Source organism: Oncorhynchus clarkii, chromosome 3, assembly GCF_045791955.1.
Source record: "Oncorhynchus clarkii lewisi isolate Uvic-CL-2024 chromosome 3, UVic_Ocla_1.0, whole genome shotgun sequence".
In the NCBI taxonomy this organism is placed as follows: domain Eukaryota; kingdom Metazoa; phylum Chordata; class Actinopteri; order Salmoniformes; family Salmonidae; genus Oncorhynchus; species Oncorhynchus clarkii.
In genome coordinates, this window is record NC_092149.1 from 52,591,628 (window position 1) to 52,614,045 (window position 22,418).

The 22,418-nt window shown below is 40.9% G+C and overlaps 1 protein-coding gene across 2 annotated transcripts in view; it reads left to right on the forward strand.

The window, feature by feature from the left end:
• LOC139397351 (protein TANC1-like) overlaps positions 1 to 22,418 on the forward strand; it is a 224,846-nt gene that overhangs the window by 125,556 nt on the left and 76,872 nt on the right. For both annotated transcript variants that reach the window (XM_071144111.1, XM_071144118.1), the window contains exons 7-9: positions 11,462 to 11,584; positions 13,112 to 13,393; positions 15,220 to 15,377. In XM_071144111.1, the coding sequence (XP_071000212.1) occupies positions 11,462 to 11,584; positions 13,112 to 13,393; positions 15,220 to 15,377 (563 nt within the window). The remainder of the gene's footprint in view (positions 1 to 11,461; positions 11,585 to 13,111; positions 13,394 to 15,219; positions 15,378 to 22,418) is intronic.

Here is a 22,418-nt window from a genome sequence, read left to right on the forward strand (position 1 = left end):
ATGTTACAGTCATTACTTCAAATCATAAAGTAATGTGTTTTAACCACTGGTGGATGAGGTGATAAACCAGAACAGGCTTAACTGTTTTTTATCAGCATTTATGTTTTTTCTACTCACGTATGGATTTTATGAGGGGATTCTTTGGATATGTTTTTATTGTCAAGTTTCCAATTTGCTCATTGAGAATGTACATAATGTATATGTGGAGTCTCACTGTTCTCTGAAGACTTCTCCACTTATTTCTCTGATGTTGATGGTGCACATGGTGTCCATTTTGTCAGCTTTGACCAATGTTCCCTCTAAGCTGCGAGTGTGCACGGAACTGCGGCAAAATCAGCCCGTGCAGAGAAGCATAAGATTGAACATCACTCAACTTTCTAAAGTTTTCCCTGTTCGTTAACACTATCAACATTTGCCTTTACTGTGGGAATTGGGATCGAATCAATGCAATATTAACCACTTTCCATGTAACATCCCAAAAACAAAACAAACTATACAAGACTTAGAATTTGTTAGATTTAGATTTAGATTTTGTTGTAGGCATAGCGTATCGAAGTACGATTCTATTGTATTGACAGGCACTACTCAGGCCTGTACACTAGACAGACCGGTGCGCCATAACCAATCAGAGCTGCAGTAGGCCTACAGTGCTTTCGTAAAGTATTCAGACCCCTTGATTTTTTCCACATTTTGTTATGTTGTAGCCTTATTCAATATTATATATGTTTTATCTCATTAATCTACACACAATACCCCATAATGACAAAGCAAAAACAGGTATTTAGAAAATGTATTAAAAGAAACAATTGAAATATCACATTTCAATAAGTATTCAGATCCTTTACCCAGTACTTTGTTGAAACATCTTTGGCAGCAATTACAGCCTAGAGTCTTGAGTATGATGCTACAAGCTTGGCACACCTGTATTTGGGGAGTTTCTCCTATTCTTCTCTTCAGATCCTCTCAAGTTCTGTCAGGTTGGATGGGGAGCCTCGCTGCACAGCTATTTTCAGGTCTCTCGAGATGTTTGATCGGGTTCAAGGCATGGCTCTGGTTGGGCCACTCAATGACATTCAGAGACTTTGTGTTTAGGGACACTCTGAGGGTGAACCGTCGTCCCAGTCTGAGCTCCTGAGTGGTCTGGAGCAGGATTTCATCAAAGATCTCTCTGTACCCTGACTAGTCTCCCAGTCCCTGCCACTGAAAAACATTCCCACAGCATGATGCTGCCACCACCATGCTTCACGGTAGGGATGGTGCCTGGTTTCCTCCAGATGTGACGCTTGGTATTTAGGCCAAAAAGTTCAATCTTGATTTCTCATGGTCTGAGAGTCCTTTAGGTGCCTTTTGGCAAACTCCAAGCGGTGCCTTTGACTGTGGGGTGTCTTCCGTCTGGCCACTCTATCATAAAGGCCTGATTGGTGGAGTGCTGCAGAGATGGTTGTCCTTCTGGAAGATTCTCCCATCTCCACAGAGGAACTCTGGAGCTCTGTCAGAGTGAACCTTGGGTCTTGGTCATCTCCCTGAACAAGGCCCTTCTCCCCCGATTACTCAGTTCGGCCGGGTTGTCCAGTTCTAGAGGAAGAGTATTGGTTGTTCCAAACTTCTTGCATTTAAGAATGATGGAGGCCACTGTGTTCGTGAGGACCTTCACTGCTGCAGAAATGTTTTGGTACCCTTCCCCAGATTTGTGCCTCAACACAATCATGTCTCGGAGCTCTACGGACAATTCCTTCGACCTCATGGCTTGGTTTTTGCTTTTACATGCACTGTCAACTGTGGGACCTTATATAGACAGGTGTGTGCCTTCCAAATCATGTCCAATCAATTGAATTTACCACAGGTGGACTCGAATCAAGTTGTAGAAACATCTCAAGGATGATCAATGGAAACAGGTTGCACATGAACTCAATTTTGAATCACATAACAAAGGGTCTAAATATTTATGTAAATAAGTTATTTCTGTTTTTTTTTTTAAATAAATGTGCATTTATTATATGTGCATTCAAAAAAACTTTTGCTTTATCTTTATGGGGCATTGTGTGTAGCTTGATGAGGATTTTATTTAATCTATTTTAGAATAAGGCTGTAAAGTAACAACATTTGGGAAAAGGGAAGGTGTCTGAATACTTTTCGAATGCACTGTATATGCAAATAGACCATTGCCATATATGGGTTTGTGTCGTTCACTTTGAACTGGACTGTTTTACAGCATGAGCGGTCGCAATTATTATGCACTTGTTTTTAGATCAAAGCGACAGCTGCATGTACAGAGAGGAATACTATTCACCTTTCGGTGAAATTCGCCTTTTTGAATTCAAAATAGGTGACCTATATGATTCTTATAGAGCCGATGAAAAACGTTTGGGGTGGCTTTGGATCACTACTGACTGTAAGGGAACGAGTGATGCACGTTTGGAGCAATCTTTCAGCCAATCGATCACGTAACAACAGAATGCAGCAGGTAATTGAAGAGAGAAGAGACAACCAATTTGGTTGTTACAGCATCAGTATGCACTATGAAAAGACAGTAGAGAGTGGAAAGGACTATGAAAAGACAGTAGAGAGTGGAAAGGCAGTTTGCCAGTTACAGCAGCCCGTCCTCAGAACGATAACGAAGAGGTAGGTGAGAAGCCTGCCCTCGAAGACGGGGGTGAGAAGGTGATGAAGTGTACTTCATGAGCTGTAACCGAAAAACAGCTGGCATTTGGAAAGTTTGAGGTGAGGGAGAAAGTGTGGTGGAACAAGTATTGTTACCATTGTTAAGTATCTTGTTAGCTGGATCGAATTCTCCGTAGGCTAGCCACAGAAATGTTGAGCAACATTAGCCTATTTAAAAATATTAAAAAATTACCCCATTTTCGTGGTATCCAATTGGTCTTGTCCCAACGCTGCAACTCCCGTACAGACTCGGGAAGGCGAAGGTCGAGAGCTGTGCGTTCCCCCGAAACACAACTCAGCCAAGCCGCACTGCTTCTTAACACAACGCCCGCTTAACCCGGCAGCCAACCGCACCAATGTGTCGGAGGAAACGCCGTACAACTGGCGACCTACAGGATGTGGTTAATTTTCAGAAAAATAGAATTGGGTGAAAATGAGGTTTTAAACAAGTTGATGCCTCTATAGAGGTGAAAGGAACACCACACACTTTCCCTCTTTCTCACTTTGTCAATACAGTGGATAAAAAGGGGTATGCCAGGTGTATTCTCTGCCTGAAATAGATCAATTATGCCAACAAATGGTATCATGCTCTGCTGCTGGCACACTGTAGAACAGATGTCCACAGACAGAAAGTGTACAATGTAATAATGTGCAGTGTAGCCCAAAGATATTGCTTTAGTTGTGTTGAACTTGACAGTAACACTTGTGTGTGAGTGAGGGGGTTATTAAATGTTTTACTCAGTGAACGTTATTTTTGCACACATGTAGCCTTGTGCACTTGATCAATGTCTATAGTGGCCACAATAATAGAGCAAAAATAGAATGCCTGTTTGTTTCATTCTATTTCTACTTTAAGAAAGGGTTTTTTCCCAAGTGCAATATTTAGATGTGTGTGTGGTCACAAGCATTCTATTATAAAGGTTGTCATGGCTAACTGCAATATTAGTGTATTAGTTTTTCTTAAGACTTGAGTGTCATTTGCAGTAAAGTCCAGGCAACAAATAACATTGGGTTGCTTTCTTTACATTTTTTTAGCCGTGAGTTAGGTTCACATTAACCACTTTTTATTTTACACACAGAGATTGATCATGTAGATCATATTCTTTGTTGTTTAATTAGGTAAAAACTGTTTTTCTCCATAGCAGGGATTGTTTTTGCATGTTTCAGTGCAACAACAAAAAGTTGTACCTTTTCGGGCCCTCACCAGTTTGCATCCCTGCATGTAGCCACATGTGCACATTTGTTCATATTATTTGCTAGTTAGTGAGTTATTAGCCCAGTTATATATATTGTAGTCAGCAATGTGGGAGTGATTGCTTCCTACAAGAGCACAACATTTGTACATTTCTAGCCATCTTTGAAAAGCAGGTCAGGTAAAGAGCTTTTTCTATGTCTTAAAGGGCCAGTGTTGTATTTTGAGACAGGCTTGAATAAACTAAGTAGCCAATAGGCAGAGGGTAGCATAATTTGTCTTGTTCTCTGTAATAAATGGTATGGGAATAAGGATTAATTTTATTTTGTAAAGTGGTTTCTTGCATCAAACAACACAACAAAATGTCCAGTCACCTCCTTATCTGACAGACAAGTGGATAATCAGGTTCATTTGAAGCCCTGCATGTTTTTTTGAAAGTCTCATGGAATGTAGGCCTACATTGAACACAGATTGGCTGCTACTGTAGGCTGAATGATAGAACCGCTATTTCCATGTTGATCAAATGGCCACAGTAGCCTACTTGGCCACTGTTAAAACTGTAAATGAAAGCGGGTACAGCGCCAGTGCTCACAGTAAACACTCGGCAGAAGTTGCACAGCCATTTTACAAGTTTCAAGTTTGAGCTTAGCAGACCTGAAATTTGCTCAGTGCCGAAACATATTCGAGGGAACATTGCCTCTGACCATATCTGGACATTGACTGGCTCAGTTTGGAGACTGAGGTGCACCCTTTTCCCTACACAGTGCACTATATTTGGGTGCCATTGGGGACGCACCCTGAAAGACAACACTTTGAAAGGTCACATTGACGTGAGCCGAATTGTCCTTTTTCACAAAGTTGCCAATGGGTGAAGAAGGTTAGAGCCAGAGCAAAGATAAAGACCTCTTCTTCAGGGATCGATCGGATCCAATTTTGAGCAGCCAATTAGCATTCAACTCAGTGGTGCTTATTGATTTATATAAACCTGTGGAGAGACAACCGAGCACAGTATGCTACCACCCTCCAGTGAGCCATCTGACAGAGTTTGACTGACAGGTCCCAACATTGCTTTGCTTTGTGGATTCGCTCCTTGTGGGACTTTATTAGCATCCTTTTTTTAATTTCATCCATCACACAATTCAGAGTTCAATTGTATTCTGCCATGTAACTTCATTGAATGAACTAGATCTTGACTGTACTACATATCAGGAATATGTGGAATCTATACTTTTTTTTCATGGTCTGGATCCTGGTGATCCTCAAAAGAAATTCTGTGATTGTTAGGGTAAGTGTAGCTATTAAGCCCACTTTCATCTTTGAATTCAAATAGAAAATAAAACAATTCTGCTCTTTAATATGTCAATCAATTAATCTGGTTGTCATGTCCATAGCAGTTTTTATTCTAATCCAATCAGATGTTTTATTATTAAGTTATTTACAGTTATGTGTAAATTCCCACAAGTGGCATTGTCATATTGTTGTCCTTCATTCATCCAGGTGATTCTGTTTGTTGGTCCACCACCTGTACCTTTGTAATAGAACAGTAGAAAGGGAGATTTGAAACAGTCTTCAGATAGGCTTTAGGAAGTTTAACTAATGAACAAGAATATCAGTACAGCAAATGTGAATCCGGTTTCAGATATTTCATTGAAACTTGTGTGTGTGTTATGGTCTTTGTGCATGGCTTCTTATCCACAGAGGTCAGTTTTTTTTATAACCAAGTAATAATACACCTGATTTAACTATTCACGTCTTAATTGAAGTCTATGATTAGTTGAATCAGGTGTGTACTGGTTGGCAAGAACAAAAGCCTAAATCCACATTGGTCTTTGTGGATAATATTGGACACCCCCCTGTTATGAGTGCTACTTTCATGATGAATAGTAATTATCAGTTTATTTTACTAAATTTAGGTGAAGATTAATATAATCACATTTTATATAAATGTCAGTATGTACGTTTTTAAAATTAGGTGGGCTTATTTGGAACACCTATGGGCTTTCCGTACCAATTATGCTCAGTCCAGACTTTTCACATATTTTATCAAATATTTATTTAAGAATTTAAGTAAAGTCATAAAACCTCATGTGAGAGATGAGTCTTTCATTTTATCTTAACTTTTCAAACAGAAATTAGGACAGTATATGTTAGAAATGTCTAGACTTAAATTTCGGTGGGCTTAATAGGTACACTTAACTTAATTATTTCTAATAACATTGATATTGAGTCCTTCCATACATGTAGTTTGTCTGTATTGCTTGGCCAGCATTCTGGGGGATGTAGGCAGTGTAATGCAGGGCTCCAGTGAAGTTTGTGTGCTCTGGTCTGCTTTAAAGCTCTTTTGCATTCTGCTATGTGCCCTGCAGTATCTGCAGTGTCTTCTGCCTGCACCACACTAACAGGTCAGATCTAAGTCTCTGTGCCCGCGAGGGGAGCAACTTACTCCTCATATACTCTGTCATGTCTTACAGTGGGATAAATAAACGTGTTTGTGTTTGGTAACAAAATAACGGGGGAAAAACAGATTTATGCAGGCTGTTACATCCTCATTAGTTTATTTATTTTCTTCATAACAATCAGATTGCTCGCCATGCAGCCAGCGACAACCAGCGAGGTATCGAGCGCAATCTGTTTACTTGGTTACGTGCCACAATCTGTGTATAAGTGACTTTGATTTCCATTTTGCACTTAGTCAATTCCAGCTCAGGGCATTTTGACATGGCGGGTCAGAGAGGGATTTGTGTTGGGAGATGCCAAGAGGCTTCTGGAGGCATTAAGCCTATACTAGAGCCTACTAACTAACACTGGGTGTGTGTCCCAATAGGCACCTTATTCCTCCTATACACAGTTGAAGTCGGAAGTTTACATAACTTAGGTTGGAGTCATTAAAACTTGTTTTTCAATTACTCCACAAATTTCTTGTTAACAAACTATAGGTTTGGCAAGTCGGTTAGGGCATCTACTTTGTGCATGACAGCTTCTGATAGGCTAATTGACATAATTTGAGTCAATTGGAAGTGTACCTGTGGATGTATTTAAAGGCCTACCTTCAAACTCAGTGCCTCTTTGCTTGACATCATGGGAAAATCAAAATAAATCATCCAAGACCTCCACAAGTCTGGTTCATCTTTGGGAGCAATTTCCAAACGCCTGAAGGTACCACGTTCATCTGTACAAACAATAGTACGTAAGTATAAACACCATGGGACCACGCAGCCGTCATACCGCTCTGAAAGGAGACACGTTCTGTCTCCTAGAGATTAACGTACTTTGGTGCGAAAAGTGCAAATCAATCCCAGAACAACAGCAAAGGACCTTGTGAAGATGCTGGAGGAAACAGGTACAAATGTATCTATATTCACAGTAAATGAGTCCTTTATCGACATAACTTGAAAGGCCACACAGCAAGGAAGAAGCCACTGCTCCAAAACTGCCATACAAAAGCCAGACTATGGTTTGCAACTGCACCTGGGAACAAAGATCATACTCCTCTGGTCTGATGAAACAAAAATAGAACTGTTTGGCCATAATGACCATCGTTATGTTTGGAGGAAAAGGGGGGAGGCTTGCAAGCTGAAGAACACCATCCCAACTGTGAAGCACGGGGGTGGCAGCATCATGTTGTGGGGGCGCTTTGCTGCAGGAGGAACTGATGCACTTCACAAAATAGATGGCATCATGAGGGAGAAACATTATGTGGATATATTGAAGCAACATCTCAAGACATCAGTCAGGAAGTTCAAGCTTGGTCGCAAATGAGTTTTCCAAATGGACAATGACCCCAAGCATACTTCCAAAGTTGTGGAAAAATGGCTTAAGGACAACAAAGTCACGGTATTGGAGTGGCCATCACAAAGCCCTGACCTCAATCCCATAGAAAATGTGTGGGCAGGACTGAAAAAGGGTGTATGAGCAAGGAGGCCTACAAACCTGGCTCAGTTACACCAGCTCTGTCAGGAGGAATGGGCCAAAATTCACCCAACTTATTGTGGGAAGCTTGTGGAAGGCTACCCGAAACGTTTGACCCAAGTTTAACAATTTAAAGGCAATGCTACCAAATACTAATTGAGTGTATGTAAACTGCTGACCCACTGGGATTGTGATGAAAAAAATGTAATCTGAAATAAATCATTCTCTCTACTATTATTCTGACATGTCACATTCGTAAAATAAAAGTGGTGATCCTAACTGACCTAAGACACAGAATTTTTACTTGGATTAAATGTCAGGAATTGTGAAAAACTGAGTTTGTATGTATTTGGCTAAAGTGTATGTAAACTTCCGACTTCAAATGTACACTAGTACACTACTTTTAACAAAACCCCTATGGCCATGTGGCACCCTGTTCCCTACTTTTGAGAATAGGATTGCCATTTGGGATGTACACAAGTACTGGGGAGTGGTGCACCGATGTTCACAGAGCTCGCAACTCAGCTGACCCCCCCCCCCATCCTACTCCGACACAGGAGACAAAGAACAGAGGGATTCAAAGGGCAAAGCTGCACAAAAAATAACCGATTTTCATCAGAAAGGAACCTGTCACATCTTCAAAGCTGCTCCCAACATATTCATACACAATATCACATCAACCAGGAATGATCTGCTGCTGGAATAAGAAGAGGGAGAGACTGAGAGAGAGACTGACTATTGGCACACTGTATAATATGTTGGGGCTTGAAAGAACAAATAAAGAAACATGACTTTACAGCATTACATTTTTTATTCTCTTACGTTAGAGAGGATTGGCCATTTTTGTGTAGTGGGAAATGGTGCAGCCTTCGAGGAGCTCTGTCACAGGCGAAAATGTAAGAGCATCTAATGGCACAGTGCATCTGTTACACTGCCTCCTTGGTTTTAGCACTAACAGACTGCTGTGAATATCTGTGTTGCAGCTTTGTATAAAGGGATACCAATTCCAATGGGTCTACTGAGAGCACGAAAGGGGTGGAGGGAGAGAGGTAGAGAAGGGAGAGATGGGATGGTAATCTCACTGCAGTCCACGAATGTCAGCATGGGGCTTGAATGATGCGCTAGAGCTGGATCGCCGCGCAGACTTTCAACTTAACTTCTCTCTCCCTCCCTCCATCTCTTCTACTGTCCCCCTCCTTTCTGCCATCTCTCACTCCTCTCTTCCTTACATCATTCACTCTGCGGTTCACACTACCCTCTTCCTCCTCTCTCCCGGTGCCCTGGTTTTGGCTCTTTCTTTTCTCTATCCCTCTTTCACTTTCTCTCTCCCTTCTCTCCCTTTCCTCACCCTCTCTGTATATACTGTATATCTCTCTCTCTCACTCTCTTTCTCCATCTCCCCCTCTCACCCTCCCCTCTCTCTCTGTGTGACAGCAGTACAGGGAGGATCATTGATTAATTCCTCTGTGAGTCCGGCTGCCTAGTGCAAACTGTAATCAGCCAGGAGAGCAGCTCTCATCACATTCCCGCCTTTCATTTCTTCTTTGGTTTATTCACCCACTTTTTCTCCTCCGCTTGCTAAAAATCTGTGTGAGGGGTGGGTAGAGGGAACATTCTCATAAAGCACCTGTATTCATTTTGCACGGAGCGCTGCTAATGCTGTGGATGTTGTGAGGTAGGGAGAGGGAGAGAGAGCAGTGCCTGTGGACTGCCAAGCCCAGTCACCAGTTGAATGCGGCCAGTGTGCCTGTACATGGATGGGAGCGCTGGGGCAGAAGATTCACTTGGGTACTCTGGTGAGCATCCAGCCCACTGGGGAGAATAATTCTCTGGAGCTTTTCCACAAAGGGCCTCCGCCCTGCCTGCCTTTCAGCCTGCCTGCTCCATGCCGGGAGTGTTTTTAAATACCTGCTGCTGTCCTGCCCAGCTCTCTGGCTCTGTTGCCGCTGACCGACTGTAAGTAGCTACTTCAGCCTCTAGTGTGGTAATACCGGTGGGGGCCCACTGCCCAGCACTAACAGGTTGGCACTGTTGGGAGCATTGAGCTCAAGTGCAACAAACGTTTTAACATTCTGGCTGCATTGTGTGAAATGATTTCTCACCGTGCATGCTGAATTAAAGTTATGCTATCTCAGACTTGAGCTCTCATTTATTCTCATTTTAGAGCTGAAGTAAAATTCACATCATCAGGCTTGTGAAAAGTGAAACATAAAAGTGGCTGATCGTTGAGTTTTATTTTTGCCTATTAAAGTTCTATTGATTCCTATTACATTTCTATTGATTCCTATTAAAGTTCTATTGATTCCTATTAAAGTTCTATTGATTCCTATTAAAGTTCTATTGATTCCTATTAAAGTTCTATTGATTCCTATTAAAGTTATATTGATGCCTATTAAAGTTCTATTGATTCCTATTAAAGTTCTATTGATTCCTATTAAAGTTCTATTGATTCCTATTAAAGTTCTATTGATTCCTATTAAAGTTATATTGATGCCTATTAAAGTTCTGTTGATGCCTATTAAAGTTCTGTTGATGCGTGCTGCCTTCCCTGCGGGTTCCTAATTAGGAGAACATTCCTCCAAGTAAGTTGGAGAAGAGAGTCGCATACTGTCCTGTCTGTCCTCCCAGCTCAGCTTAGGCAGATGGAGTAGAGAGAGAGAGAGGAGGGCTTTGATTTTTCCTGTTAAAGGGACAATCTAGAATTGGTACATCCATTTAGCTGTTTATCAAAAAAAAAGTGGTGTCTTTTCCGCATTGTTGTTGTTCCTTTAAACATGACAGCCAGGTCTCCATGGTGATTTCATTGTTGCCAGGAACACCGAAGACCTTGTTTAACGTTGTCTGTCTTTGTCTGCATGTTGCTAGAGGATGCCGGCTCAGACGGTAGGTAGAGTTTGAGGTTGAATTTTATATAACAAACTGCTAGTGTTTATTATCACTTCTCATTCTGATCCAATGACAGGAATTGTTTGCAGTCATTCTTCCTTCATCATGGCTGTTTCTTCTCCTGCTGCTATAGGCTGCATGTTCTGTGAGTTCTCTCTGTAATGCTGCTGTAGCCTACTGTATGTTTTCATGCAGTAATCCCTGTAGTAAGGCTGGCTTTAGTGAGTAAATGTGTCTGTTGGCTCTGTGTTGTGTTCCTGACATCCATATTAATTTCTGAGTCCCAAGTGGCACCATATTCCCTATAAAGTGAACTACTTTTCACCAGATGCACTATGGGCCCTGGTCTAAAGTATTGCACAATAAAGGGAATAGCGAGGCATTTGGGATGCGAGGCATTTGGATATTGCTCACCACCTGTCGGCTGTACTGTACCTGGCTGCCCAGTGCCCACACCACCTCCAGGGAACTGCCAATGCCAGGGTCCACTGCTCTGGCCAAACTCCCGTTCACTTTCCTCTGCCTGAAATCCTGCCATCGTCACCCTGGATCTGTGTCCCCTCTTCTTCTCTCTACTCCTCTTTTCTCTCTCTCAGCGTATTCCGGGCAAACCCTGGATTAGAATTTACGACTTATTGACATGATTTCCCCTGTGACATGTTTGTCATCATTGGTTTTAGCTGGTGATCATTGTCTGTTCAGAGTAATCTGATCATGTGCATTCACCTAATAAAGGCTGAACTGCGAATCACGTCATAATTTTCGTGAAAAACACATGATCTCATAGTTTTCTCTCTCTCTCTCTCTCTGTAGCCACCAGTTCCACCAAGCTGGAAGACCTGAGCTATCTTGATGAACAGCGTAATACTCCCCTGCGGACGTCCATTCGGCTGCCCTGGCATAACACAGGTGGGAGGGCACCACAAGACTCCAAAGGTACTGTTAAACAGCATGTACACCTAGACTATGTCCTAAATGGTACCCCATTCCCTATATAGTTCACTTATTTTGATCAGGGCCCTTTGTAGTGCACTATATAATAGGGAATATGGTGCCATTTGGATCACAGCCATACAATAACTAGCTATTCTCCGGGATAGAACAAGAGCCAGCACAGTGCACACCAGAATTATAAACAAAACATAGGGAAAATGTAAACCTATTCCATAGAACACAGAGCAGCATATGCTACATGGCCAAAAATATGTTTATTAATATGGAGTTGGTTCCCCCTTTGCTGCTGCTACTATTTAACCCTCTTTTAAAACCCTCTCAGTTTTCTCTACCGCTGTCAGTATAGAGTTGTTAGACTTATGTAAAATGTCCCTCTGGACAGACATTTTTGCAACAGTCCACATTTATGAGCATTATGTGTTTGGCTTTCATTAGACACTGTAAGCAGTCTAATAGAAGCATTCGTTTGTTAAATTGCAAACCTTTGCCATCCACCTCCATGATTTCCATTTAAATGCAGTTGAGCAGCTTCTCCAACTAAACTGCTATTCCCAGAGCTCAGTAGACGGAGGGGACTGGTGGTTGTCGGTTAGTACGGCTAGTACTGATTTGTCTCTCTTATGCAGTCAAGGTGTGTGGGAGAGAGAAATAATCAGTTCTGAAGCTAGCTGCCCTGTTGAAGATGACTTACAAATGGTCCAAGCCAATGGAGCTAGCTGGTCATAGCTCAGACTAAGAGATGGAGAGAGAGAAAGAAAGAAAGACAGAGAGAGAGAGCGAGAGAGAGAGGGAAAATACAGAGAGAGGGGGAAGAGATAGAGAGGGCAATGATGAAGAGAGAGAGAGAGAGCTACAGAGGAAAAATAGCCCATTCTTTCTCTAGCTGTGCGGTGGACACTGACTGCAGTCCAGGCATCTCCTCTACTCCCCCTCAACAGCCCTGAGAAGAGTGTTTGGCCTGCAGCAGGTGTTTATTGCCTGGTTGACAGTCAGCACTTATCACACTGCAACCGCCGTAGACAGACAGATGGACAGACGGACAGTATGATCAACTGATATTAATGTTCCTCAAATGGTTTGTGAACGAATGGTGTGACAATGAGACACACAAAGACGGTTCAGATGATTACAGGAGAAAAATATGTTATTTTCAATCTGATTATCCTGGATGATACTCCGGCAAAATAACGCAATATGATACAATGTTTAACATTTCTGTGGATTGCAAACCTGACACATACACACGCCACGGCAAGATCAAACGTGCACATCCAGATGAGAGATCAATTAGAACAGTACAGTACAGTACAGGTGTAAACGGTGTTTCAGATGGAGACGTTCCCTAATCAGTGACTGAATTGGTTTCGAGGCTTCACGCCAGCTAGGGAATAAATGTCTGTCTATTTATTCACTCTCACGCCTAGCTAAATGTATGATTCATTATATATGCCCTCTTTTCTTATGAACTTTCAGTTGGTAAATGTTTGTATTTTATTTGGTTTCTTCTAGCACGCTTCGCTCCCTACAAGACGGTGGACATCATGCTCAAGCCGCTGCTGTTCGAGGTGCCCAGCATCACCACAGACTCTGTGTTTGTGGGCCGCGATTGGCTCTTCCAGCAGCTGGAGGACGTTCTGAAGGGTGACGGTTGCGAGGAGAGCCACGGCGCCGTGGTTGTGGGCAATGTGGGCTTCGGCAAGACGGCCATCATCTCCCGCCTGGTGGCGCTCAGCTGTCACGGTGGCCGCATGCGGCAGATCGCCTCTAACAGTCCCAGCTCATCGCCCAAAAGTAAGAAATAACCCGTAGTTACGTTTCAAATGGTACCCTATTCCCTATTTAGTGCACTCCTTTTGACCAGGGCCCAGGACACATCCACAGTCACGTACTGCCTGGACCAAATGTGACCTAATCCTCCTCATCATCATCATTCATGTTGGGTGCTCTCGTGTAAATAGACATGTCAGGGACTTACAGAAAGGAGATTAGACTGTGGGCTGAAATAATGTGTGGTTAAATCCATCAACATGTTCAGTAGTGACATGAAATGTCCAGGAACTATGTAGCCCAACACGTCAATCATCCAGGTTCTGACAGGAAGTGATACAGATAGGTATAAAGTTTTCACTTGGCAGAAAAAAATATGTACTCTATCGTTCAAAAGTTTCGGGTCACTTTGAAATGTTCTTGTTTTTGAAAGAAAAGCATTTTTTTTTGCCCTTTAAAATAACATCAAATTGATCAGAAATACAGTGTAGACATTGTTAATGTTGTAAATGACAATTGTAGCTGGAAAAGGCAGATTTTTTTATGGAATATCTACATAGGCGTACAGAGGCCCATTATCAGCAACCATCACTCCTGTGTTCCAATGGCATGTTGTGTTAGCCAATCCAAGTTTATAATTTTAAAAGGCTAATTGATCATTAGAAAACCTTTTTGTAATTATGTTAGCACAGCTGAAAACTGTTATCCTGATTAAAGAAGAAATAAAACTGGCCTTCTTTAGACTAGTTGAGTATCTGGAGCATCAGCATTTGTGGGTTTGATTGCAGGCTCAAAATGGCCAGAAACAAATACATTCTTCTGAAACTGGTCAGTCTATTCTTGTTCTGTGCAATGAAGGCTATTCCATGTGAGAAATTACAGAGAAACTAAAGATCTCGTACAACGCTGTGTACTACTCCCTTCACAGAACAGCGCAAACTGGTTCTAATAGAAAGAGGAGTGGGAGGCCCCGGTGCACAACTGAGCAAGAGGACAAGTACATTAGAGTGTCTAGTTTGAGAAACAGACGCCTCACAAGTCCTCAACTGGCAGCTTCATTAAATAGTACCCGCAAAACACCAGTCTCAATGTCAACCGTGAAGAGGCAACTCTGGGATGCTGGCCTTCTAAGCAGAGTGGCAAAGAAAAAGCCATATTTCAGACTGGCCAATAAAAATAAAATATTAAGATGGGCAAAAGAACACAGGCACTGGACAAAGGAACTCTTCCTAGAAGGCCAACATCCCGGAGTCGCCTCTTCATTGTTGACGTTGAGACTGGTGTTTTGCGGGTACTATTTAATGAAGCTGTCCAGCTTGTCATTTACAACATTAACGTTGTCTACACTGTATTTCTGATCAATTTGATGTTATTTTAATGTCCAAAAAAAGGTGCTTTTCTTTTAAAAACAAGGACATTTCTAAGTGACCCCAAACTTTTGAACGGTAGTGTAATTGTAATGCTACAGACTACTGTATGTTTCTGAATACAGAAGGGCACAGTCTTGGTTGCATTGATGTCATTTCTATGCTTTCTCGAGTTGGTAAATGCTGAATACTATATGCTATGCATAAGTCTTCCACACAATCTCACAAGGTTATTCTGTACGAATGAAAATACATTTTCATTGTGAGAGTAAGAACTGATTTGTCAAACAATGAAAAGTTATCAGCTAAGTCCCAAACAGCAGCCAATTCCCTATATAGTGTGCTGCTTTTGACGAGTAAAAAGTAGTGCACTATTGGAATAGGGTGCCATTTAGGATGCTACCATGGTTGCACCTGAATAGTCTTTACAGTGAGTCTTCCTGTTGATGGACGACCCTGCTTCCCTCCCACTCTTCCTTTTAGATGGTGGGGACCCCCAGAGCACCGACCTCCCCCTCAGCCAGCCCCCTCAGCCCACCCCTCCACCTAGCGCCACCAACACCATGCGGAACAACAGCTGTCCCGGCACCCCTGAGGTCCAGAGACGCAAGGAGGAGGCCGTCAAACGCCTGGCCACCAAGGTACTGGAGGCTCACATTGCCAGATCACAGTTCATAGCCCAACACAACAATTGGGAATGTTGTTGCTGTGACTTTCTTTGTCCCAGATCACCTATAGAGCTCTGGTCAAAGGTAGCACTATATAGGGAATATGGTGCAATTTGGGACATACCCTTTGAGATTATAAGACTTCTGGTCTCTTTTTTAAGTTGTTCTTCTGTAAGTTTGCATGAAATGTATTTATTACACATGATGGCTTTGGGGCATTGTGTCATTTCACCGGTCAGGTTCAAAGTAGACATTTTGTTACTGTGAAGTGCATCTTGGTGCTCAGAATAGCAAGAAGTCAACGAGAGTGTCTATACCTTAACACTAGAACCGCTAAAGCAGTCATTTTGACTGCTCATGAATATTATTTATTTATTATTTTTTAAGTCATGTCCCCCCCCCCCCTGTCCTTGTCTTTTCCTAAATAAGTCTATATAACACAGTCAGTGTTAGAATCTTAATATCACAAACATGACTGTTTTATGGTTTTCCACCGTTGCCCTCCTTCTCCCAAGAGTAAGGCCAGCTCTGCTCCACTCCTTCCGATAGTTGAAAGTGCCCAGAGCTGATAATCACCCCAATAATTGCTTTGAATCGGAACCTAAACTATACTGAAACTAATTTCACACATATAACAAAAGATTAAATAAATTAAGTAAAAGTATGATGGGGAGAAAGAGGGAGAATGGGTGAGATGATGAGCGAGGGGAAGCGAACAATGCATAATTATATAATCAACTATTTTAAATTAAGATCATTCTATTGTATTGATCCATGCTAATTATAATCTTAAAATGGTACAGTGTTTCAGAAAGTATTCACACCCCTTGACTTTTTCCACATTTTGTTGTGTTATAGCAGGAATTTAAAATGGATTAAAATGCGATTTTTTTTTGTCACTGGCCTACACATAAGAACCCATAGTGTCAAAGAGGAATGATGTTTTTCACATTTTTACAAATTAATTAAAAATAAAAAGCTGAATTATCTTCAGTCAATATGTATTCAAGCTCTTTGTCATGGAAAGCCTATGGCCATTCCAATACCTTGACTTTGCTGTCCTTAAGCCATTTTGCCACAACTTTGGAAGTATGCTTGGGTCATTGTCCATTTGAAAGACCCATTTGCGACCAAGCTTTAACTTCCTGACTGATGTCTTGAGATGTTGCTTCAATATATCCACATAAGTTTTCACATAACTTTCCTCATGATGCCATCTACTTTGTCAAGTGCACCAGTCCCTCCTGCAGCAAAGCACCCACACAACATGATGCTGCCACCCCCGTGCTTCACAGTTGGATGGTGTTCTTCGGCTTGCAAACCTCCCTCTTTTTCCTCCAAACATAACGATTGTCATTATGGCCAAACAGTTCTATTTTTGTTTCATCAGACCAGAGGACATTTCTCCAAAAAAGTACGGTTTTTGTCCCCATGTGCTTGTTGCAATGCGTAGTCTGGCTTTTTTATGGCGGTTTTGGAGCAGTGGCTTCTTCCTCGCTGAGTGGCCTTTCAGGTTATGTCGATATAGGACTCGTTTTACTGTGGATATAAATACTTTTGTACCTGTTTCCTCCAGCATCTTCACAAGGTCCTTTGCTCTTGTTCTGGGATTGATTTGCACTTTTCGCAAACAAAGTACGTTCATCTCTAGGAGACAGAACGTGTCTCCTTCCAGAGCGGTATGACGGCTGTGTGGTCCCATGGTGTTTATACTTGTGTACTATTGTTTGTACAGATGAACGTGGTACCTTCAGGCGTTTGGAAATTGCTCCCAAGGATGAACCAGACTTGTGTAGATCTACAATTTTTTTTCTGAGGTCTTGATTTCTTTTGACTTTCCCATGATGTCAAGCAAAGAGGCACTGAGTTTCAAGGTAGGTCTTGAAATACATCTACAGGTACACCTTCAATTGACTCAAATGATATCAATTAGCCTATCAGAAGCTTCTAAAGCCATGACATCATTTTCTGGAATTTTCCAAGCTGTTGAAAGGCACAGCCAACTTAGTGCATGTAAACTTCTGACCCACTGGAATTGTGATACAGTGAATTATAAGTGAAATAATTTATCTGTAAACAATTGTTGGAAAAATTACACAAACCATATGTCATAACCGACTTGCCAAAACTATAGTTTGTTAACAAGATATTTGTGGAGTGATTGAAAAACAAGTCTTAACGACTCCAACCTAAGTTATGTAAACTTCCGACCTCAACTGTATGTTCAGGAGTAAAAATGTGCGTAACACCAACACCGACTGGCCTTTCAGCCTGTAAGGTGCGCAAACATAAGCACCAAGGCTTGTTAAATAGTGAAGAATCAATTGTATATCATGATATGCATGAATAAATATTTGTGGAAATGCACAGTATATCCATGTAGAAATTTAACAACAGTATTTTTATTTTTAGATAGAGTCAAGGATATGTTTTTTATAAATATGCAAATTCCTAGCGAAAATGTAGGCCTAAAGCCAATTCTTGACACTTCCAACCGATGACTCATCAATATTCTAACTGTCTAGTAAATACATTTAATATATGCTATCTGAAGAATAATAATTTAGTGGTGTTTTTAAAGGTCTTAGGTAACATTAGAAAACCATAAAACTATTATTACAAAGAACATCATTTCATTTTTTTAGTTTATGTTACTCTAAGTAATAACGAAAAACCACTAGTTCGTCCATCACAAAGACGTCCGTAATAATTTTGTCAGGTCTAAAGAAACATTGTGGAAATAAGAAAAAGAAAACAGAATAGTGAATTTGGTAATTTGCTGAACGCATGGATTGTGCAGATGGAAAAAGTGACATTTGGAAATAGAATTGCACCTCTGAATTTTGAGAGTTATTTGACAAATGTAAGTGTCATAGAAACTGCAGAATATGCTCTTTTTGATACTATATAGAAATCAAAATGTTTTACCTGCATGTGACTCTGAAGGACGATTTGATTAACTGATGATCCTTTCCCTGCATCTGTCATTTCCAAGCTATGCCCATCTCTTCATGTACAATTTGACAACTGATAATATTGTCACTCATTAGACTATTGTCAATTTAATCTAGTCTATATTCTAACTCTTATGTGTGAAATTAGTTTAGGTGTAGTTTCGATGGGCCGCTGTGCTGGCTGACTGACATTGTTTCCTTCCCCGCGCTCATCAACTTGGATAGTCAAGGATATGTTTTGCATTATTCTAAAAGCCTACTGCATGTTTTCATAGCATGTTTTCGTTTCCCTTACAATAAATGTGATTAAAAACTGTCCCATAACGGCTTATTTTTACAAAGTAAAACTTAAAACAGAATGGTATCAACCCGCAAGGTGCGTGTTCAAGTTACTTACATGTGCACCAATGATGATAAATAGGTATAACACAAACTCATCATTATACTATTGTTGTTCATAATTAAATCAACATCTTCTCCCTCCTTACCATTTAGTTAGGCCTCATTTAAATGTGATTCTAAAGTAATGTGCACAATTATCTCCTTTCATCCATTTGTCATTCATTCAGTGGGCTGGCATCGTTTGCTGGCATCGTTTGCTTCCCTTCAAGTCCCTTCTCATCAATTAGGATAGAGTCAAGATATGTTTTGCGTTATTCTAAAGGCCTACTGCAACACATAGTTATAGTAAATAAAACAATCCCATATCAGCTTATTTTTACAAAGTAAAACAAAAGGAAAATATATCAACCCGCAAGTCAAATTATTTGCTATAAACATGAGCGCCAAAGCTGACAAATAGGCATAACAAACTCATCATCACAATATTGTCTTTCTAAATTAAATCAACCTCTTCACCTTCCTTGTCATTCAGCTAGGCCTAATTTAAATCAAATTGTGAAGTAACCTGCACAATTATCTCCCATTCATTCATTTGTCATTCAGTGAGGCGAGAGAGGCGCATTAGCGCCTGGCTTGGTACCAACATCCTACAGCGCATTTGTCTTGGCCCATTAAGGTGGTACTAGGTGTGGAAACAACAGGTAATAGAGCTCTAAATACTTTTCAGTTTGGCATTTAAAAGATTCTGACAACTGAGCAATGTAAAATGCAAACATTTGGTAAAAGTCAGGGAAGGTGCAGGAGGTAGCTTTTTCTTTTGCCTTTATGTTTTATTTACAAATCAAACATCAGTAGCCGTTGACCTATGGCGGTTTTAGTGTTAACAAGTCACATAAGTTGCACTCTGTGTGCAATAATAGTTTTTTACATGATTTTGAATGACTACCTCATCTCTACTCCACACATGCAATTATATGTAAGGTCCCGCAGGAGAGCAGTGAATTTCAAACACAGATTCAACCACAAACACCAGGGATGTTTTCCAATGCCTCGCAAAGAAGGGCACCTATTAGTACAGTAGATGGGTAAAAAAGCAGACCTTGAATATCCCCTTGATCACGGTGGTTATTAATTACACATTGGATAGTGTATCAATACACCAAGTCACTACAAAGATACAGGCGTCCTTCCTAACTCAGTTGCCGGAGAGGAAGGAAACTGCTCAGGGATTTCACCATGAGGCCAATGGCGACTTTAAAACAGTTACAGAGTTTAATGGCTGTGATAGTTGAAAACTGAGGATGGATCAACAACATTGTAGTTTACTCCACAATACTAATCTAATTGACAGAGTGAAAATATTTTCCTGAATACAACAAAGTGGTATGTTTGGGGCAAATCCAATACAACACATTGCCACTCTCCGTATTTGCAAGCGTTGTGGTGGCTGCATAAATGTTATGCTTGTAATCGTTAAGGACTGGGGAGTTTTTCAGGATAAAATATAAATAGAATGGAGCCAAGCACCGGCAAAACTCTAGAGGAAACCCTGGTTCATTCGGCTTGCCACCAGACACTGGGAGATTAATTCACCTTTCAGCATGAGAATAACCTAAAACACAAGGCCAAGTCTACACTGGAGTTGCTTACCAAGAAGACAGTGAATGTTACTGAATAGCCAATTTACAGTTTTGACTTAAATCTTCTTGAAAATCTATGGCAAGACCTGAAAATGGTTGTCTAGCAATGATCAACAACCAATTTGACATAACTTGAAGAATTTTGACTAATGGGCAAATGTTGCACAATCCAAGTCTGGAAAGCTCGTAGAGACCTACCCTGAAAAACTCACAGCTGTAATCGCTGCCAAAGGTGCTTCTACAAAGTATTGACTCAGGGGTGTGAATACTTATGAAAATTTGTTGTTTCTGTATTTCATTTTCAATAAATTTGCAAACATTTTTACAAACATGTTATTACTTTCTCATAATGGGGTGTTGTGTGTAGATGGGGGGAAAACGATCTAATACATTGTGAATTCAGGCTGTGGAATAATTGAAGGGGTATGAATACTTTCTGAAGGCACTGTGTGCACCCTATATCAGTCCACTGAATCAAAGCAGTCTTATCAATCTCCTCCGGGCTATTTGGAGTATGCTACACAGTGAGAGCGTGCGTAATTTTACATGCTGAGCGGCTTTCAATATCTGTGAAAATATCCACATCAGGCAGCAAGTGATCGAGAGTCAGAGAATGTGGTGATGGGGTTTGTGGAAACTCACGTTGGCAAGGGGAGAAATGTCACCATGAACAATTTCCTAACTTCACTGTCATTGGTGAACAATTTGCTTGCAAAGAAAACTAATCTGGCCGGCACCATGAACAACTGAAATCCAACTGATGCCGTTGTGTGAAGATGCACACAATATAAGCACGAGCTGACAAAACATTTGACTCACTGCCTCAATTTGGTCTTATGTAGCAAAATTTGAAATTGTGTTTTTTACATTGGATAAAAGGAGAGACTCGGAGCTAGAAAATTGTATATCATACACTACAGTTGCGGAACAATGGGAAAGTAATTCTGCTTTGAAAATTGATAAACTTGTAACCCCACTTTTGAGAAAATGGTCCTAGAATATTGTGGTATACCTACTTTACTGAAGAGCTCTTCTTTGTCTACACCATTCAGCATCGTTCACACCCTCTTAAGACTTAGCCCCACCCACCTCTTTAAGGATTCACTTGTGAGGCCATGTGCCAAACAGAGTGAGTAGTGTAGTAAATAACCAAAGATTTCAAGTCTAAAAGTGGTAAAAGTAATAGCAAAAAGTAGTAGTAAAAATACACTTAATCTATATCCTAATCTGACTTTGGTGTTGTTCTTCAACATGTGGTCATGTTGTTCTTCACATTACCGTCTCTGGTAAACACACTATATCAAGTAAAATCAAATTGTATTTGTCACATGCAGAGGATACAGAAGGTGTATACAGTACAGTTACTTGCATATTTGCATAGTAGCAATATCAAAAATAGTGTTGAGATAAAAATATTGTATAAATATTAGATTATTCTTACTCAGACACACTTGTCTAAATTGATGGGTCATGTGAAAGAAATGTGACAACCACCCACCAGCCACATCTACCTAAGTGGATGGGTAACTATTGTCTAGACATGTACAGTGCATTCGTAATGTATTCAGACCCCTTCACTTTTTCCACATTTTGTTACGCTACAGCCTTAATCTAAAATGGATTAAATCTACACACAATACCCTATAATGACAAAACGAAAACAGGTTTTTAGACATTTTTGCAACAAAAAAACCCAATACATATTAATGTATTTATATATATCTTGTTTACATAAATATTTAGACCCTTTGTTATGAGACTCGAAGAAGGGCCTTGGTCAGGGAGAACCCTAGGGAGTTCTCTGCAGCTCTCCACCAATCAGGCCTTATTGGTAGAGTGGCCAGATGGAAGCCACTCCTCAGTAAAAAGCACATTACAGCTCGCTTGGAGTTTGCTAAAAGGCACCTAGATGACTCTCAGACCATGAGAAACAAGATTCTCTGGTCTGATGAAACCAAGATTTTAATTTTTGGCCTAAATGCCAAGTGTCACGTCTGAAGGAAAACCTGGCACCATCCTTACGAATGAAGCATGGTGGTGGAAGCATCATGCTGTTGGGATGTAGCGGCAGGGACTAA